General features: G+C 46.0%; 2 protein-coding genes across 2 annotated transcripts in view; one reads left to right on the top strand and one right to left on the bottom strand.

The window, feature by feature from the left end:
• Window positions 1–643: 643 nt before the first annotated feature.
• LOC128339897 (olfactory receptor 1052-like) overlaps window positions 644–20,674 on the bottom strand; it is a 52,402-nt gene continuing 32,371 nt past the window's right edge. Inside the window, exon 2 of the mRNA XM_053284433.1 lies at window positions 644–1,599. Within this exon, the coding sequence (XP_053140408.1) occupies window positions 644–1,599 (956 nt within the window). The remainder of the gene's footprint in view (window positions 1,600–20,674) is intronic.
• Window positions 15,703–16,626, top strand: LOC128339898 (olfactory receptor 1020-like). The gene has a single exon (XM_053284434.1). It carries the CDS (start codon window positions 15,703–15,705, stop codon window positions 16,624–16,626), a length of 924 nt encoding a protein of 307 aa, XP_053140409.1.

A 20,674-nucleotide genomic window follows, 5' to 3' on the forward strand; every position in this document is an offset into this window, starting at 1 on the left:
AGAAAGTTGAAGGAAAAAGAAAAGAAAAAGTTGAAGGAAAGAGAACAACCAGCAGCAAGGTGGATGGACTCGGTTATAACAGCAATGAATGCAACACTGAGAGACCTTAAAGGCCAAGCTGAAGACAGATCATCCTGGAGAGAAGCTATCTATGTGGTCGCTAAGGGTCAGCATCAGAGCTTACAAACTTTCTCTGGCTTAGTATATATTTTTCAGAACCTAGCCTGCCAAGCTGTAAGATCTGTATATTAACTCTTTTCACCTCAGCATATACTTAGAAGAAAATATATCTCAGCCACTTTTGTATGTCGGAGTTTCTTTTAGAATGTAAGGACCTACCCCACCTAACCTCCCATCCCAACCCATAGTCCCTCTTTTGGCAGTTAACCATTACCTCTATTTAGAGCCTCATGCCCTCACCCTTTTAAAGCCTCTCCCTCAGGAAATTTGAAAATGAAAATTAGCATAGGTATATACATACTACTATAGATCTGACACAACCTTTTCTCAGCAGAGCAGATTTTATTTACATTTTAGAATGATTTATATGGTGTCCCTCAGGGCTCTTTTTACCTGATGCTCTGCATTACTGCTCTCAGAAAAAATATAATCTCCACAGAAAATGGAACAAAAGGAGGTATTCTCATACATGCTGGAAAACAGCTTTTCTTCCCAGGACCTTTCTGCAAGCACTCCTTACCTCCTGGTTCCTCAGACTATAGATCAAGGGGTTCAGCATGGGAATTAACACTATGTAAAACAGTGAGGCCATTTTGTCTAGGTTTGGAGAGTTCCTGGAGCTGGGCCGTCCATACATGAAACTTAGAGCTCCATAGAAAATGATGATGGCCATGAGGTGGGAGGTACAAGTAGAGAAGGCTTTCTGTCGGCTCTTGGCAGAGGGGATCTTTAATACAGTGACCAGGATGCAGGTGTAAGAGGTGAGAATGGTCAGATTGGTTATTATCACATTGAACCCAACCAATACAAACATCAACAGATAATTGAGACTGATGTCTGAGCAAGAAAGAGCAAAGAGTGGAGGACCTTCACAGTAAAAGGTTTTAATTATATTTGGGCCACAGAAGGATAATCTAGCTGCAGCCACTGTATGCACCAAGGCATTTATAATCCCAGCAGTATAGGAAACAGCGACAAGCTGGACACACTTTTTGTGAGATATGGTGATTAAGTAGAGTAATGGGTTGCATATAGCTACGTAGCGGTCATAGGCCATGAAAGCCAACAGGTAGCACTCAGTGGTGGCAAATATAACATAAAAGTAAAACTGAGTGAAACAACCAGCAAAAGAAATGACTGCCTTTTCTTTCAAGAGGTCAGTTAGGAGCTTTGGTGTGACAGAAGATGAATAGCAGATGTCCAAGAAAGACAAGTTGCTGAGGAAAAAGTACATAGGGGTGTAGAGCTGAGGACTGGACCTGATTAGGATTATCATGCCCAGGTTCCCCACCAGGGTGGTAGCATAAACAGCAAAGAACAACACAAAGAGGGCGATCTTCAGCTGTAGAAGGTCTGTCAGTTCCGAGAGCAGGAACTCGGTCACCACTGTGTTGTTTTCTCCTTGCATCATTGTACCCTGTTGAGATCAGAGGAACAGAATAGTGAATGTTGTTTCTCTTTTTAGTAGGAGAATATTAGTCGACTAGAAGAGTCTGAGACCAAGGCTGACTTCGGACATAATGCCAAACCAGGGGCAGCCGTGCCAAATGTTCAAGATTGTGGCCGTCCAAATCTGTGAACCCACAGTTTCGTCACTGAACCGTGGGACACTTTTCAACCCCAAACCTAAATAGGAACCTTCAATTTTCTTTTGAATTTCACTGCTGAAACCTCCGGTTTGAAGGTGGCATTGTGGCATTCTGACATTCTGCTGGTACCTTTGTGCAAGCTGCTTTGTGAAGCATACCTAATTCCAGCTTCATCATACATGGTACATGGTGTATCTGCAGAGCTTTGGTCAATGCCTCCATGAAGATCCAGTCAGCAATCCTTTTTACTGCTTTCCTTGAAATAATGATAATAATATTGTTTATTATACAGCTTCTCCTGCAGTAACATTTGCAATGAAACTATGTTCTCGCAAGCAATAACAGCAAACAGCTATACAAGTTCCATCGTAGGAACCACAATACTCCTCTCACATCTTTAGAAATGCATCTAAATTTACTTACTTTCTTGTACCACAATTGCTTCTACATTTTGGAGCATTGTTTTTCTTTCAGATGTAATTCTGATTGCACAATGTGATGCTTTCTTGTGAAATCAATAGCAAATTTCTCCCAGAAAGCCAGAGGAATACCTACTTCAGACGATCCAGGAGCTTTTTAATGTGACAGCACTGTGATCTTTTTCAAACAACAAAGGAGACGCCATTCCTCTGAGGAAAGCTTTGGCTTTGGTACATACTCCCTGAAGTGTCTTATACCCAAGGTGCATCCATTTCTATTCATTAAGTCACCGTGAAGCCAGATTAGGATCGTGAAGTTATTGCAAGTTAAATTACAATTACCTGAAAGGTTTACCATTGGTGAATGTAATGCACAATAGAGAAAATTTTGTGATATTTTTCATTCATGGACAAGTTCCAGAGGCGTAACTAGGGAAAACGGCGCCCGGGGTAAGCACTGAAATTGCACCACCACCCCCGCCGCGCCCCCAACATACATCTGACTGACACACATGTTTCAGAAAACTTTTATTTTAAAAAATTAAAAAATTCCAAATATTACCAAAAATTTCAAAATGCACTACATACTTAGGTTTTTCCTCACAACAACCCTGTGAAGTTGGCTTGTATCTCAAACATCAGAATTATGATGCAATGATGATTATTATGATTATGATGCCCCTCCCTCACGCCCTGGTTCTGTTCCTGACTTTCCCTTGTGAGTGACTGTATTTTAACAAAACAAAAACCAAGGACTCCAAAGTAATTCGAGGGACTAGGGTGATAGTGCTAAAGACTCCTTATTCTCCCGCTGTTAAAGAAAGACTCCCCTTTTCCAAAACCGCGCGCTATTTACACCAGAAAAGGTTTCAAATGGAGGGGGAAGCATTTATGCATTTATGCTTTGTTTTATGTTACGATTTCAAAGTTAGAAAAACTATAAAAGGGCCATTTTAGAGAAGGTATGCACTGCCTTAGTTGCAAATCCTGCTTTTTTGAGATTCCCTGCAATTGAATAAAGCGATAATATACACCTTTGCTATTTAAATTGGTTGGAGAGTATTTATGACAATAAAAAATGAAATGGCATTTCAGATGCAACATTGGTTGCCTAAGACCACTCAGATTTAACTAATCTTCATCACATTGACAAAAAGAGCAATTAAAATTAAAATCCATGACTAAAACCAAACCACTTTGGGGTTGTTTTTAATGAAAGGTGGTATATAAATTTAACAATAAATGTTTAGAAGTATATACTTTCACCCCCTGCCCAACCTACAATTAATTCCAGCTTATTTTCAAAGGGCTTCTAGTTTTATTTACAAATTGCTTGGCAGCACCAATGTTTAAGTAATCGCTAATTGCTCCTAATGATAGTTTTACTTATTGTTAAATTTATATACCACCTTTCATTAAAACATTCTCTGTTCATCTGATTTTCAGTCAGGTTAATTAAATCGGTGGAGGTTTAGACTTTCCTGATGGGCTGAAACAGCTAATCCATTTTGATGACGACATATAATTAAATTAGCTTGCATTACATAGTGAAAAAGTCCAGGAAGGGAGAGATGGGGGGATGTGGAACCCAAGGTTCCACATCCCCCCATCTCCCCCTCCCTGAACCTTTTCAGTTAAAACGTGGTTAGATTATAGGGGAGGAAGGACTTGAATGAGCAAAAAGGGGAACTGGTGGCAAAAAATACAACTGGAAAACTTCCCCCTTCCCCTTCCCCTGGCAGCAGCAGGCAGAATGTAGCTGAGGAGAACAGCCCGCCCCTCCCCTACCCCACTCCATTTCCCGACTAAGCTGGTGCAAGAGGAAATCTGTGCCAGTTAAGGGAATGAGTTGGACAAAGAAGATCAGGATGAAGTCCAAGGAGGACAAATGGTGCTCACGGCTGGCATGAAAGGGTGGCTGCTGACCAGCTAAGCAGCAGCAGCAACAGCAGCAGCAAGCGAGATCTCCCAGATGGGTTGGGGGTTGGAGAGAGCACACCAAACAGGCACGGTCTATGCAGTGCTCTCGGGCTGGGTTCGCAGGGGGACGTTGTTTGTTCCCAAGACTTTAAAATACAGACAGCTTGCCCTGCACTCCCGACCCAACCCCCACGGACCCCAGCTTCTCCATGCAGCGGCGGCGCGCCACACACACACAAAAAGAAAGAAAACTTGCCCCTTAGACAGACGCTGCCTGTGCTGGCTGGAGGGGAAGCCGGCGCTTGGGCGCAGTGGGGGGAAGGCAGTTCTCGGCTGCGGCTGTCTCTTGCTGCCCCCTGAGCCCAAGGAAACCCCCCTCCGCTTTCCCGCAGGCGCCCCGGAACGGGGCTAGCGAGGCTGGGCAGAGAGGACGAGAATAAGAGATCACACACAGACCTTTTTTGTCCTCCTTGGAGTCCTTGCGTCCACCACTACACTCCGCAGTCCGCAGTCCCAACACACCGCTCAGATTTGTGTGTCCCCCAGCCGAGGAACACAAAACGTTGATCAAGTCCCGGATTGGCAGAGTCGCTGCATCGCCTCCTGGTGTGGCGGTCACATAATCACACATTTGCTCATCCTCACAGCAGGAAACAGAAACTCCAACATTTAACCAGAGGCGTTTGGAAACCACAGAGAACTTCTGAGTCCAGGCTCCACCTCCATTGGTTCTTTGCGATCAGAGCCAGTGTCATTTGTTTCCATCCGTTCTTCTTGATCCGCAGCGGGCACAGAAAGCAGGGCTGTCCCGCCACGGGAAGAAACCCTTGGCTAGGACCGTGGCTTGTTCTTCCTCAGGCTCCACCCCCCTACTGGGCCAAGCGGAACTTCCGGTCACAGGGTACAGCGCAAATTGCTGGATACGCCTCTGGCAGCGCTTTATGTTTCGGTACTTCCCGAAGGCGGGGGACGGAGTGTGGTTCAACCTCATTGGCATCGGCATTCGGCAGGAATAGTCTATATTCGGGCAATCAGGAAGTTGTTCAGAAAGGGGAGTTGTTCAGGAAGTTTGCTCTGGTGCGTGTCCTCCTCTCGACACATGCGCGACTGGTGGCAGGGCGGCGGGGCGCGCCGGGGAGTGAGAGTCAGAGACTTGGACTACGAAGACACCACAGCGCCCAGTGCTGGATGAGCAATGCCAATTGGGGGGGGGCGGCGCCGGGACCGGGGGAGGGGGACTGGTCTGCAAAAAAAAAAAATTAAAAAAAAAATTTTCGGCAAATCGGCGGGGGCACTTTTTGCCGCCCCCTGCCAAGTGGCGCCCGAGGCACGTGCCCCCCCGCCCCTATATTATTATTATAGGCGTAACGCCTATGACAAGTTCGTCATTTCAATGGGACTTTCACTGAGTAACTCTGTCACATATTAGAATCTAAAATACTGTTTACTATGAATTTGAAATACCTTTTAATGTTCATATTAGATTTTGAAATATATTCTGGCTCAGTGACGGAGCTGGCAGTCGTGTGGGTGGCCGCTTTGGCCGCCCAGAGCAGACTGCCTGCTCATGTGTGGAGAGAGTGGGCTAAGCCCACTCTCCCCACTAACCCTCCCCACGCTCTTCTCACTGATCCTGAGAAGAGCCTCCTGATCTATGGAATGCACTCCTGGCAGATATCTGCAGTTAGGCTTGCTGTAGGCCTCTAGGAGAGCCCTAAAAACTTACTTGTTTGGCTTGGCCTTCCAAGGCTTTTAAATTGTTTTTTAAAGTATTTTAATTGGTTTTAAATGGTTCTGAATTGTTTTTATAGTGTTTTAAGCAGTGTATTTTCAAACAACAAATGGTGTTTGTTTTTATGTTTTTAAAATGTGTTGTGCACTGCCCAGAGCATTTGGATGGGGTGGTCTAGAAATGTAGATTATGATGATGATGGAATTAATAAGGGTGGAAATATTAATTAGTGAGGACACATATTAATACGTGAGGCTGTGAGATAAGGAGTGCATATTTATTATTATTATTTCTTGTTTACACAGTCAGACAGGTGTTATTGACTGGTTTGTTTTATCCAGACATTGAGTCCTTCCAAAGGACATGGGATGGCTGGATTTTATTGTCAATTGTTATAGATATCGTCGCAGAATATTATTATTATTTTACACAGCAAGACAGGTGTTATTGACTGGTTTGTTTTACTATTATTATTATTATTATTATTATCTTGTTTACACAGTCAGACAGGTGTTATTGACTGGTTTGTTTTATCCAGACATCGAGTCCTTCCCAAGGACCTGGGATGGCTGAATTTTATCATCAATACTGTTGGTTATTATAGATACAAGTAAATTTTAGCCCGTTGAATAACGGGCGCTAGGAAGGGAAGGGGCCCAAATACGCCCTCCTGCCCGGCTCCGGCGGCATCGCCGCCAGGCCTCGGCGGTGGCTCTGCTACCACCTCGGCCGGTTTCCCAAGCCGCTTCTCCCCCCCCCCGCCCAGCTTCAGGCCCCAAATTCTCCCTCCCGCCTGGCTCCGGCGGCACCAGGCCTCGGCGGCGGCTCTGCCACCGCCTTGGCCGGCTTCCCCCGCCGCCGCTTCCTCCCTCAATCAGCGGCTGGGCGGACTCTTGGGGCGCCGCTGCCTGCCTCCGCGGCCGGGCCGGGCCATTCATAGTCAGCTCTGTGCCGCCGGCCGCCGCCGGCCTCCGCTCCGTCCCCCGTCTTCTGGGACTGGGCTCCATCTTTTTCGGCCGAGGCGGCGGGCGCTAGGAAGGGAAGGGGCCCAAATACGCCCTCCTGCCCGGCTCCGGCGGCGTCGCCGCCAGGCCTCGGCGGTGGCTCTGCTACCACCTCGGCCAGTTTCCCCCGCCGCCGCACACCCGGCCTTTTCGGGGCGGCCGCTTCTGGCCGCCCAAGATGGGCGCCGGTCGTGTCTCCCTTGCACTGTTCTGGGCATGCGTTTCGCGCATGCCCAGTACAGGCCAGGGAGGCACGAACACACGCCTTGGTGTCCGTCCACGGACGGACACCAAGGCTTTTGTTATAGAGGATTGTCGCAAAATATAGGCTGTTCCCAGTAAAGCTGCTTTTTGTAATTGGCTGATGGTGATTTCTGTGGCCCCTATGCTGTTGAGGTGCTCTTCAAGGTCTTTTGGAACTGCACCCAGGGCGCCAATTACCACTGGAATTATTTTGGTCTTTTTCTGCCACAGCCTTTCAATTTCAATTTGTAGATCTTTGTATTTGGTGATTTTTTCTATTTCTTTTTCTTCTATTCTGCTATCCCCTGGTATTGCTATGTCGATTATTTTGACTTGTTTTTCTTTCTTCTCAACTACAGTTCTATCTGGTGTATTGTGTGGCAGATGTTTGTCTGTTTGTAGTCAGAAGTACCATAATATTTTTACATCTTCATTTTCTTCAACTTTTTCAATTTTATGGTCCCACCAATTCTTGGCTACAGGTAGCTTGTATTTTTTGCAGATGTTCCAGTGTATCATCTCTGCTACCTTGTAATGCCTTTGTTTGTAGTCAGTCTGTGCGATCTTCTTACAACAGCTGATCAGGTGGTCCACTGTTTCATCTGCTTCTTTACAAAGGCGGCACTTGCTGTTTGTTGTGGATATTTTGACTTTTGCTCTTATTGCATTTGTTCTTAGTGCCTGTTCTTGTGCAGCCAGTATTAAACCCTCTGTTTCTTTCTTCAAGTTGCCATTCTTAAGCCATTGCCAGGTCTTGGTGGTGTCTGATTTTCCACTTATATTGTGCAAATATTGACCATGCAGGGGCTTATTTTTCCATTTTTCTGCTCAGTTCTTGACTTGTTCTTTCTTGTAGGCCTGCTTTCTTTCATTGGTGTTGAATAGTTTCTCGTTATTGACCATTTTAAGTGCATCTTCTTCCCTGTCCTTGATATATTATTCAAGGTCTCTTTTCTCCTCCTCTACTGTTTGATGGACTTGCAGCATTCCTCTTCCACCTGAGCTGCGAGGGACGTAGAGCCTATCGACATCACTGCGGGGGTGCAGAGCATGATTGATGGTCATGATTTTCCTGGTCTTACGATCTAGCGTCTCTAGCTCTGCCTGGGTCCAGTCTATTATTCCTGCAGTGTATCTCATAACAGGTATAGCCCAGGTGTTTATGGCTTGTATGGTGTTCCCGCCATTGAGTTTGGACTTGAGGATTTTTCTAACTCTCCTGATGTATTCACTTCCCATTTTTCTTTTAACTTCAGTGTGTGCGATGTTATCAGCCTGGAGAATGCCCAAGTATTTGTAACGTTCTTTCTCTTCCAGGTTCTTGATCTTGCTTCCATTGGGCAGTTCTATTCCTTCTGTTTTTGTTATTTTTCCTCTGTTCATTATTAATGCAGCACACTTGTCTAGTCCAAACTCCATTGCTATATCGCTACTGAATATACGGACAGTGTTTAGCAGTGATTCGATTTCTGACTGGGACTTTCCGTACAACTTCAGATCGTCCATGTACAGCAGATGTTTGATTTTACTTGATGTTTTAGATGTTTGGTATCCGAGGCCTGTTTTGTTTAGTATTTGTGAAAGTAGGGTCATGGCGATTACAAACAATAGAGGGGATAGTGAGTCCCCTTGGAAAATGCCTCTTCTAATGCTAACCTGTCCAAGTGCCTCGCCATTGATTGTTAACTGTGTACTCTACCTGCTCATTGCTTTTTTAAATAAATATCTGAATGTTTTTGCTGACACCAGTTGTTTCTAAACATTTTAGTATCCATGTGTGAGGCAATGAATCGAAGGCTTTCTTGTAGTCAATCCATGCAACACTTAGATTGGTTTTTCTTCTCTTGCAGTTTTCTAAAATCATTTTGTCAATCAGCAGCTGTTCTTTTGTGCCTCTGGTGTTCGGGCAATTTCCTTTCTGTTCAACTGGAAGCTGTTTGTTAGTTAATAAGTGTTGTATTACTTCATCTGCTATTATTCCAGTTAATAATTTGAACATGGTTGGCAGGCAGGTTATCGGTCTATAATTACTTGGAACTGCACCTTTTGCTGGGTCTTTCATGATGAGATGAGTTTTCCCAGTTGTTAGCCATTGTTCAATATCACCGCCTTTCATAATGTGATTGAACTGTTTTGATAGTTGTTTATGAAGGCTTGTTAGATGTTTAAGCCAAAAGCCATGCAGTTCATCGTCGCCTGGCGCAGTCCAATTTTTAATTTTTTTGCTCTTTCACTTATTAATTCTGGTGTTATTATTAGATCTTGCATTTGTTGGTTACATTTTTTCACCTCTTTCATCTAGCCTGCTTTTTTATTATAATCTATTGGATTGTCCCATAATTTCCGCCAGAATTGCACTGTTTCTTCTTTATTTGGTGTTTCTACGTTTCTTGCAGTTTCTCCTTCTATGCTTTGGTAGAAACGTCTCTGATTCGACTGGAATTGGAGATTCTGCCTGTGTTGTGTAATTCTGGCTTCATATCTGCTAATCTTCTTTGACACTGCTGTTATTTGCTGCTTTATTATTTCCAGGACTTCTCTAATTTTCCTTGAATCTAGGTGGTATTTTTGGATCAGATACTGTTTGGTGTTTTCATTCTTCAGCTTCTTGTCTTTCATATCTTTCAATTTACTAGCATCTGATCTAAGCCTGGAGATTTTATTTTCTAATCTAATCTTTCATTTAGGTGATGTACTGCTTTCTTTTTATTATTATTCTTTTATTATTCTTATTAAGAATATTATTAAGAATATTTTTAATAATAATAATAATAATAATAATAATAATAATAATAATAATAATAATTCAATTTCTATACCGCCCTTCCAAAAATGGCTCTATTCTAATTGACTATGGGTAAAGCCAAAAACATACATATATATTTTCCTTGGTCTAGTGTAATTTGAACCAAATCACGCACAGTTGTAGTGAGTGACACACAGTGGTGTAGTCTGTGATTATGTCACCCACCCTGATTCAAGATGGTGGGAGCATAAACCTTTGAAGCACAAGTGAGCTAACTTGTGAACTGCTTGACTGATTTGAACCAAATTTCCTACAGCTGTAGGAACACATAGGGAGGCCCCAATGGTGTAGTTTGTGATTATGTCACCCACCCCGATCCAAGATGGCAGATGCATAAACTTTTGAGGTGCAAGTGTACTCACTTGAGGACTGCCTAACCAATTTGAACCAAATTTGGAACAGCTGTAGTGAGTGACACACAGGGACACCTCAATGGTGTAGTTTGTAATGATGACATCCACCCCAATCCAAGATGGCAGACACATGAACATTCGAGGCACAAGAGATCTAACTTGCGGACCTCAATTTGCACCAGATTTAGTCCAGATGTAGAGACAGTGAAAGGAAAGTAGGCTGATTAGTTCTTACTAGAACATCTTGTTCATATACATGAATTGTCACGCCAGCATAGTTGTGGCCACTAGAACACCAGGCTGTCCCAAAGTGGATGGGTCCCAAATGTCGGGTGGCTTGCTATCACCCCATTCCCCAAGTACAGTCTTGCACCTCCATCACAAGAAGCTGGCCAGCAGGCATGATCACATGGGGGAGAAAGGCTGTACCCTCTCGACTCATGGTGGTTGTCACTGTTTGGCTACTGCTTGCCATGGTGGAGGATGGCAGAGAAGCCCTGCCAAAGCTCTGTTAGGGATGTGCACAAAACCAGTTTGCCTGGTTCACTTTGAATTCAATCCAGGTTTGAACCAGGATGGGTAGGTTCTGTTTTGGTTTTGCTCAAACCCACCTTTGGTTTGGTTCAAATTTGAACCTGGTTTGAACCATTTCAAACTGGTTAAAACCAAAGCCTCCAAAACTAGGTTGGGTGGTAGGCACCCATGGGTGCCAACTACCACCCAAACCCCAAAGCAATCGGACATACCTACAATTTTTAATGAATTTTTGAAATTTTTTATTATTGCCCTTTATTCCCTATGTGGAGTACCTAGGGACTAAGGTGGGCTCCCAGGGATGCCTACCACCCACTGAACGACAAAGCAATCAGAGACTCCTGTGATTATTTGTGAATTTTTGAAGTTTTTTTCATTTTTTAATTCCTCCCATAGGGAATAATGGGGATTCCAGCAAATGTATCGCTTCACGTCATGGGGGAAAGGCATGGCCCAGAGCAGAGTGTGGTGGGTGGTAGTGCCCAATGGGAGCAAGGAAGCTACCAGAATTATTTCAAATGAATTGGGCAAAGGGTTGATTTTGTTGTGATTTGTTGAAGTTTACTCATCTTTAAGGTTTTTCCCTTAGGGAAGAATGGAGGATCCAGCAGCCCTATAACTGCACTTGGGGGGGGGGCACTGGGGTGGTCCAGAGTGAGTGGTGGTGTAGTGCACAGAGGGTGCCAACCACCCCCATGGGTTGCTAAGCCATGGGGTACTGGGTTTTGTTGTTTCTGAGGTGTTCTGAGTGTAGATTCTTGGGTAGCATGAGAGTGGATTCTCATATGAGATTTTCAATGACAAACCATGAGTCCCATTTTTGTTTCACTGTAAACAGGCAACCCAATCCTATGAATTGACTTCAGTGTAAATTGTCATTTACACCATGGCAGCTAAAGCCTTGATCTATTCATAGCAAGCAGGAATTGACATGTTGACCTGCCCCATTAGCCATTCACTTGTGTCAAAGAAACAACAGCACACTTGTACTGCAGTTCTCAGGTGCAGAGCTGATCAATATTCATAGGCTTCAGCAAAAGCAGCCACAGCTGACCATGGGTGCTAGTGTGCTAGTTCAACCAACATGTGGAGTGAGTTAAGGTCACTGCAGTTGCAGTGTGTACAGTGTTTGTGTGAGAGAGAGCAAGAGAGAGAGAGAGGGAACTTGTACCTCATGGCAGCACTGGCCTATGTATAATCTACAGAGATGTATAGAATGGGGCTATAAAAAGGGAAAAGAAAAGAAATTGCCAAAATATACTTACAATTTCTGAAAGATCTAGCAATGCTAAGAATTCACTGCCATTTTAGAGAGTTGTGGAAGATCCTTGCTTGTACTTATTTATTCATTTAGAAATACCTATATTTCTAGCTCAAAATCCAATACACTTTGGATTAATAAGAGAATTTAAAACATAAGAACATTTTCCAGCTGAACATAAGAACATTTGATCTACACAAATATTCTTTCCTTAACACCTAATGTCACAGCGAGGAAATGGCTTGACTACCAAGCCAGAGGTTGCCAGTTTGAATCCCTGCTGGTATGTTATGGGAAACACTTCCATCGGGCAGCAGCGATATAGGAAGATGCTGAAAGGCATCATATACTGCGTGGGAGGAGACAATGGTAAACCCCTCCTGTATTCTACCAAAGACAATCACAGGGCTCTGTGGTTGACACGAGTTGACACCGACTTGATGGCACACTTTAACTTTAACAACATGAAAACAAATGAGACTATTAGCCATTTGATGCTCCAGAGACTACTTAGTGTTCTTGAGATGAGACAACCTGGTATAAATCTTCCAACAGCTTCAGAACTTTCAGTCTTTTCATGAGAATAGGGTTGTCAAACCTCCAGAAAGCTTCATCATCAATCTCCAGGTGACTATTCAAAGCAATCTTGGAGATGTTAGTGGCTTGATGTTATGAGAATATGGTGGGGAAGATATTGAGAGGAAAAGCTCCAGGAACAGTTTCAGTCAGTGTTGCTAACTATAAATGAGAAAGGAAAGAGACAATATTTATTAAAGATGTTTTGAGTATTAATTTGTAAGTCAAGTATTAACTTCCAGTCACCTGAAAGGAGGATTGTTGAGATTAGGGTTGAAGTTTGGGCAATAAAGATATTCCCCATTACTGGTTATGCTAAAGCTGACAGTTATTAGGACTGCATGATTTATTTGGTTTAATTAACAGAGTAATCACTGAATAATTAGGGTGAAAATATGAATTAGCGAGGACAAATTTTAATAGGTGTGGCTGTGAGATACAGTGCATCTTTATTTTTCAGTCTCTTTGGGATCGAGTGTGCTATTTTAACAGGCAGTGCAAAAAGACAATATTGAAAATGGTATCTGCTAAATATGGGTGACAGTTTTTGTATCTGAAAATTTAAATTACCTCACACATTATTCAATATCTCAACAAGATATTGATATTGAGTTTTTGGTAATGTGTAATTTAAGGAAAATGAAGCTAAAAGGCAGGTGAATGAGCGACTAAAAACAATTTCATCAGTTGACAACCCTAATTATTTGGAACAAAATATCACTGCCAGATATTGGCTGATCAAAGCCAATGAGGAGGAAAGCTAGCATGGGTAAAGGAAAAATCAATTCTGTGAAAACTGTGTTTTCAGTTTTTTAAAAAAATCTCTTTCAAAAGAAACCACCAGAAGTGCTTTTACCAAAATTAGCAAACAATTGTAGATATGAAAATATATGGCAGAATTCAGTCTGAGGATGTACAAATGGGACATGATTATTTGCATCAATAAATCTAAAAGATTTCTATTTATCCAGAGGTTTAAAAAGCAGCCATAGACTTGCTTCGCTACAATGGGAATTTACAACTAGTGGTAGCTGCATCTCCCTCCAATCTTCACGGTCTCTTTGAGTGTCTGTGGGGGCTTTTCTCAGTTGGGCAGAGCATGAGATTTTCAGGGTTAGAGGGGAGGCTTCCCAGTGGTGGCAATAATGCTGTATTTTCTGGCCAACATGCTAAGAAATGAAGTGCCAGAGCTGCTTGAGATGCACCACAGTACTCTGGATAAGTTCCAAACTAATGCAGCCCTTGCATTCGCAGAGGCATTTGACAACCTCTCCCCCACAGAGGCACACTTAGGTATTTTTGGAACCTGTCCCTAAAGGCCTTTGGAGGCTCCCCTCCCACTGCAACTTAAGCATCATCCCCCTACACACACCCGTGACAAACACAATGAGATGAGTCTCACGATCGACGAGACTTGCTGGAGGGGGTTCTGCAGGGAGAACAGGCTTGGCCCTCTCTCCTCGTAGACAATCCAGGCTGCAGACCTGGACAGCCAGATCAGCTGCCCACACGACTGATGGCTCCGTCACAGAGCCAGCAGGGGCTGCAAGGATTGGGGGCCGCGCGGCCCTTGGAAGTTCCAGGATGCCCCACAAGAGGGGCATCCTGGAGAGACCCTCAGGGCCGGGAGGCTTGTTTCAGCCTCCTGTGGGGGTCTGTGTTACCACAATGCAGAGCAGTGCTACAGCAACACATGACCGAAAAGATGGGGTTAGCAGAGCACTGGCTCTGCTAACCTTGTCTAAGCGGAAAGTTAAGTGGGTTTCTTGCTTTGAGGACACCAGGCTTGCCTGTGAGCCCGGTGATTCTCACACTTGCCAAAAAGTGGGCTAGGCTCCCTTAGCCTGCTTTTTGGTGATCATGAACATCACCTTAGTATATTTTTAAACATGGGGATATATATAGGCAAATATGCACCTGCAGAAACATTTCAACATGCAACTTAACATATTCCCATCCCACATATTTCTTTCCCCCCTCTGTTGCTAAAGCACCCAGCACAGGCCATAATCTCACTTGGCCATCCAGCAGTGTGTCAGCAGCTGGTCCATCCGGCATTGGAGTCTAGCTGGAAGTGTGCAAAGCAGGGAATAGAGCAGGGAATGGCAGGAAAACAGGGTTCAAGGCAGGAAGCCAGTCTGGGTTGCAAAGGCCAAGACACATGTCTGAAAGCTCCTCAGCTCAAGCTGGGGGCTGGTAGATGCTTCACAAATGAGCTGAGTTGTGTTCCAGCTCTGACTACAGGCTGCAGACTTGATTTTATAGCCAGGCTTGATGACTCTCAGCTGACACTGATTCAGGATTTATCAGCCCTTCTAAGGAGATGTTTGCTCCTTCTGATAGTCTCCAGCTGATGTTGTAACTCTCCTTGGTAGTGGAGTCAGAGGGGTCTCCCCGTTTAACTCAGGGTCCAGCTCTCCTCCACCCATTTCTGCTGCCTCTGACTATGCTGCTTGTCCTGGAACTGCAACCAGTCCTGCTTCAGCTGTTTCTTGTGGACCTACAGCCGGGCTCTGCCCTTCAGGTACCCCCGCGTTGGCTGGAGAACTGGCAGCATCCTCCTCCCCTTCGCTGTCTGAGGACAGGGGCATGACACAGTGCAGGCCAGCACCACACTACCCAGGACAGTCTGAAGAGGATTTGGGAGCCCCTAGCGGGAGGGAAGGCCCTGATCAGGGGTAAAAGTGCCACTGCTTCCCAGAAGTTGTCTGTATCATCTGCAAATATGTTCCTGAGGGCCTTCTGATCCCCTGAAACATATTTTTGGGTGATAGAGAAGGTTTCCAGGGGAAGGATACATCATCCAAATTTAGCCCCCTTGCAAGAGTGCTGGTGTTGAGGGAGTCAATCCTTTACATAGCACTGGGGCATCTCACAGAGAACTAGCACTTCATCACTTAGGACATCAGCCTCTTCCTTTTACAGAAAGCAGCATGTCTCTGTAGGCAGCAGGAGCAGCACCTGAAGTGCTGCTTCAAGTTACCTTTTCAAACCAAACACTTTGCTATAAATGATGTATAAAATGGAGCAATTATTGACTTTTATTTTTCCTTCCCCCTCTCAAATCACAGAGTATTCAGCGCATATGGAAGGGGAAAATTGCACTGCAGCAGCTGAGTTCATTCTCATGGGACTTACAGATAGATCTAATCTTAAGTTTGTTCTCTTCATATTCTTCTTGCTGATCTATGTTTTCACTGTGCTGGGAAACATTGGCCTCATTGTAATAGTGAGGACAGATGCCCGTCTTCAGACACCAATGTATTTCTTCCTCAGTAACCTCTCCTTCCTTGATCTGTGCTATTCCACCACCATCACCCCCAAGATGCTAGTCAGCTTCTTTGCCCTTAGAAAAACCATCTCGTACATTGGTTGTATCACTCAATTCTATCTTTATGCTGGTCTGGCAACTACAGAATGTTACATCTTAGCCATGATGGCCTATGATCGCTATGTGGCCATCTGTAACCCACTGCTATATACAGTCATCATGTCTCAAAGACTATGCATTTTGCTGGTCTTTGTTTCTTATGTGGCTGGGTTTCTGAACTCGACAATACACACAGCTTTTATTGCAAGGTTTTTATATGGTAACTCCAATGTCATCAACCACTTTTATTGTGATGGACCACCATTGATGAAATTGACTTGTTCTGATACCAGCCTCAGCCAGATCATGGTTTTTGCTTTTGCTGGATTTAATGAAGTCACCACCACAACCATAGTTCTAATATCTTACTGTTGCATCCTCTCTAACATCCTCAGGATGCGTTCTAATGAAGGCAAGCACAAGATCTTCTCCACCTGCACCTCACATCTGACTGCTGTCAGTTTGTTCTATGGGACTCTCCTCTTCATGTATTTGCGGCCCAGCTCCAGCTACTCTATGGAGCAGGATAAAATAGTTGCTCTTTTCTACACAGTGGTGATCCCCTTTTTGAATCCCCTGGTCTATAGCCTGAGGAACAAGGATGTGAAGGATGCCTTGAGGAGACTCATGAGGATGTGAACAAGGTACAAACATGTGAAGGATACCATGGAGAGGCTTATGAGTTCAAAGCAAATATAGTGGTCACCTGCTGAGACGAATCTGCTATTAGTGTGGAGGAGGAGGAACTCCTTCAGTAAATGAATTGAAGTATGGGGGAAGATGTTAATTGTTCTGAAAACAACCAATCAAGAGAGGGAACCCACAGATGTTTAATAAGTATCTTTATTGCACCTGATGTGTTCCAGAATAATCTTTTCTCAAGGGTACTCTCAGGACTTCCTCAAGAACATTGTAAATAGAATACCATATATTACAACTCTGCTGGTGCTACCAGTAGCAGCACAGCTGTAATGTAATGAAGAAGAAGAGAGCTGGTCTTATGGAAGCAAGCATGACTTGTCCCCTTAGCTAAGCAGGGTCCACCCTGGTTGCATATGAATGGGAGAGTAGAAGTGTGAGCACTGTAAGATATTCCCTCCCCTCAGGGGATGGAGCTGCTCTGGGAAGAGCAGAAGGTTTCAAGTTCCCTCCCTGGCTTCTCCAAGATAGGACAAGATTTTATTTTATTTTTATTTTTTTAATAGGACAAGATTTTTTTTATTGAACCAACAAACTACCAAAGCATACAGTACGTTGCCAAAGCACAATTATATACAAAGTGGTTGTTTGTACATGATATATCTACAAAGATTTACACACAAGGATTTGGAAACCCACAAGGTTACGAAGTATATGCAGGTAGTACTGTAACTCGGGGGTGGGGGATTTCAAGGCACATCAGGTAATCAGGGGGGTTACATCCAACGTCCATTTCTACAATTTTTCCCATAGCTGTTTGGAAGAGATACTCTTGTCTTTTTGCACATAACCATACAAACTTTTCCAGAAGAGATTTACTGTCTCATCTGCGTGAACCTCTTGGTCGCGTCTTCCCTTCCTATTCCTATGCAGGAGCATTGCATAAATGATAGGGATGTGCGGTTCGGTTCGGATCCGGACCGGTTCGTCCGAACCGGTCCGGATCCGGCGGCTCGATCCCGGACCGAATCGGGCCCTCCCGGGGACCGAGCCGGACCGAATTCGAGCCGGTTCGGGAACGAAATTGAGTCTCTGGAGTGTCTCTTTAAAGTTCCAAGTGTGTCCTCCATTTTGTGTCTCCTTCCCGAAACTTTTGCTCCTCCTTGCATCCATTTTGTGATGCTATTTCCAGGCATTGTATTGGCTGCGCTATTGATCCTTGATTGGCCAGAATGAGTCCTTTGGTCTGGTAGGCTGCTTGGCTGTTGCACTGTTGAGAGCTGGCACCCTGTTGGCCGTGGGGGGAGTGCAAAGGTGGGGGCTCCCAAAGGAGGGAATTTCAAACCTATATAAACCAAAGCCTCTTCTCTGGAAACTTCTCTTGGCTGCAGTTGTGGGATCATCTCTGAGACCTGCTTGCCCTTTGCTGGCTGCTCTGGTGTCTCTGTGAGTCCTGACTGTGTCCTGTGTCTCTCTGTGTGTGCTCTGTCTAATCCTTTGTCCACCAGCCCTTTGTGACTCTCTGTGTGTCTCCTCTCTCTGTCTGTCTCTTCTCTTGCCTGTATACTGTGTGTTACTTCACTTTACTTTCTTCTTAATTTCCCCCAATTTTCCCTGTTCCTTGTCTGTCTGCTTTTCTCCCCCCCCTCCCCCCCTTTCCCTTCTCATCCTTTGGGCCTACCCTCCCCCTCCCCCACTCCCACCCACTGCATCCTCATTGCTTTAAATCTTCTTCCATTAATTATTGCTCTTTGTCCTGCCTTGTTGTTGTCCAACTTTTTGATTTTCACATTGCATTCCATTGGTTTCAGTTATATATTGCTTGCTGGTTTTGCTTAAATTGTACCATTTTGTTTGTTTCTGCTGACTGCTGCTGCCCTGCGAGTTGGTTCCCTGAATCCCTCCCCCCCACCCCCAGAGGATTCTGTTGTTGTTTCTTGTTGTCCCATATAATCAGTTTTGGTTCCCTGCTCCAAACTTGCCCCTCCAAGTCCAACCACACCCCACCCCAACCCCACCCCATCCAGCCTTCTCCCAAGTTTGCTGCTGCCAAACCGAGTCCAGTTTTCTTTGCTTGGTTCCACTTATTCATTTGCTATTATTAATTTGCAGCAATTGTGGTTTCATTGTCTCTGTTCACTTAGTGGCCCCCCTCAGAGTCTGTGTTTGGTTCCCCCTCCCCACACCCCCACCCCCAAGTTTTTTCTGCTGGTTATAGTCTTTCTTTTAATTTTTTTTTTAAACTTCTGGCTTGTGTTCTCTTGATATATATTGCTTTATATATTTTGCTACCCTCCTCCTCCTCCTCCCCCCCCTGCCTGCCCCCCCCCACCCTCCCTCCTCCCAGACCCTACCCTAGCCCAGGCCCAGCTCCTCCCCCAACCACCCCATCCAGCCTAATCGCTGCTGCTGCCCGAGTTGTTCCAGTTTCTCCTTTGCTGTTTGTTGTTGCCCCCTCCCCTTCCCCCCAACACCCCTCTGCCACACACTAGCCCCCAACCACACACACCCTCTCTGCTCCCCCCACCCCACCTCTTTTTCTCCTTGCCCCTGACTCTCTCCACTCACCCCAGGCCCCCTGCCACACACTAGCCCCCAACCACACACACCCTCTCTGCTCCCCCCACCCCACCTCTTTTCCTCCTTGCCCCTGACTCTCTCCACTTACCCCAGGCCCCCTGCCACACACTAGCCCCAACCACACACACCCTCTCTGCTCCCCCCACCCCACCTCTTTTTCTCCTTGCCCCCGACTCTCTCCACTTACCCCAGGCCCCCTGCCACACACTAGCCCCCAACCACACACAGCCTCTCTGCTCCCCCCACCCCACCTCTTTTCCTCCTTGCCCCCGACTCTCTCCACTTACCCCAGGCCCCCTGCCACACACTAGCCCCAACCACACACACCCTCTCTGCTCCCCCCACCCCACCTCTTTTTCTCCTTGCCCCCGACTCTCTCCACTTACCCCAGGCCCCCTGCCACACACTAGCCCCCAACCACACACAGCCTCTCTGCTCCCCCCACCCCACCTCTTTTTCTCCTTGCCCCCGACTCTCTCCACTTACCCCAGGCCCCCTGCCACACACTAGCCCCCAACCACACACAGCCTCTCTGCTCCCCCCACCCCACCTCTTTTCCTCCTTGCCCCCGACTCTCTCCACTTACCCCAGGCCCCCTGCCACACACTAGCCCCCAACCACACACACCCTCTCTGCTCCCCCCACCCCACCTCTTTTCCTCCTTGCCCCCGACTCTCTCCACTTACCCCAGGCCCCCTGCCACACACTAGCCCCCAACCACACACAGCCTCTCTGCTCCCCCCACCCCACCTCTTTTCCTCCTTGCCCCCGACTCTCTCCACTTACCCCAGGCCCCCTGCCACACACTAGCCCCCAACCACACACAGCCTCTCTGCTCCCCCCACCCCACCTCTTTTTCTCCTTGCCCCCGACTCTCTCCACTTACCCCAGGCCCCCTGCCACACACTAGCCCCCAACCACACACAGCCTCTCTGCTCCCCCCACCCCACCTCTTTTCCTCCTTGCCCCCGACTCTCTCCACTTACCCCAGGCCCCCTGCCACACACTAGCCCCAACCACACACACCCTCTCTGCTCCCCCCACCCCACCTCTTTTTCTCCTTGCCCCCGACTCTCTCCACTTACCCCAGGCCCCCTGCCACACACTAGCCCCCAACCACACACACCCTCTCTGCTCCCCCCACCCCACCTCTTTTCCTCCTTGCCCCCGACTCTCTCCACTTACCCCAGGCCCCCTGCCACACACTAGCCCCCAACCACACACACCCTCTCTGCTCCCCCCACCTCTTTGGACCGCTGCTACTGCTGTGTCCTCCCCCCACACCTGAATCCCCCCTCCCTGCTGCGCTGCGCTTCTCCTCTCTCCTCTTTCTCTCTATCATCTCTCTTTCTCCTCTCTCTCTCTTTCTTTTCTCTCTCTCTCCTCTCTTTCTCTTTGTCCCTGCCCCCCCTCTCTTTTCTCTCTCTCTTAGTCTTTTCTCTCTCTGCTCCCCTTCACTTTCCACCTC

This window comes from Hemicordylus capensis, chromosome 1 (genome assembly GCF_027244095.1).
Source record: "Hemicordylus capensis ecotype Gifberg chromosome 1, rHemCap1.1.pri, whole genome shotgun sequence".
In the NCBI taxonomy this organism is placed as follows: Eukaryota; Metazoa; Chordata; class Lepidosauria; order Squamata; family Cordylidae; genus Hemicordylus; species Hemicordylus capensis.

Coding starts and splice junctions, on each gene's coding strand:
- LOC128339898 (XM_053284434.1), top strand. CDS start 15,703: ATGGAAGGGGAAAATTGCACTGCAGCAGCTGAGTTCATTCTCATGGGA.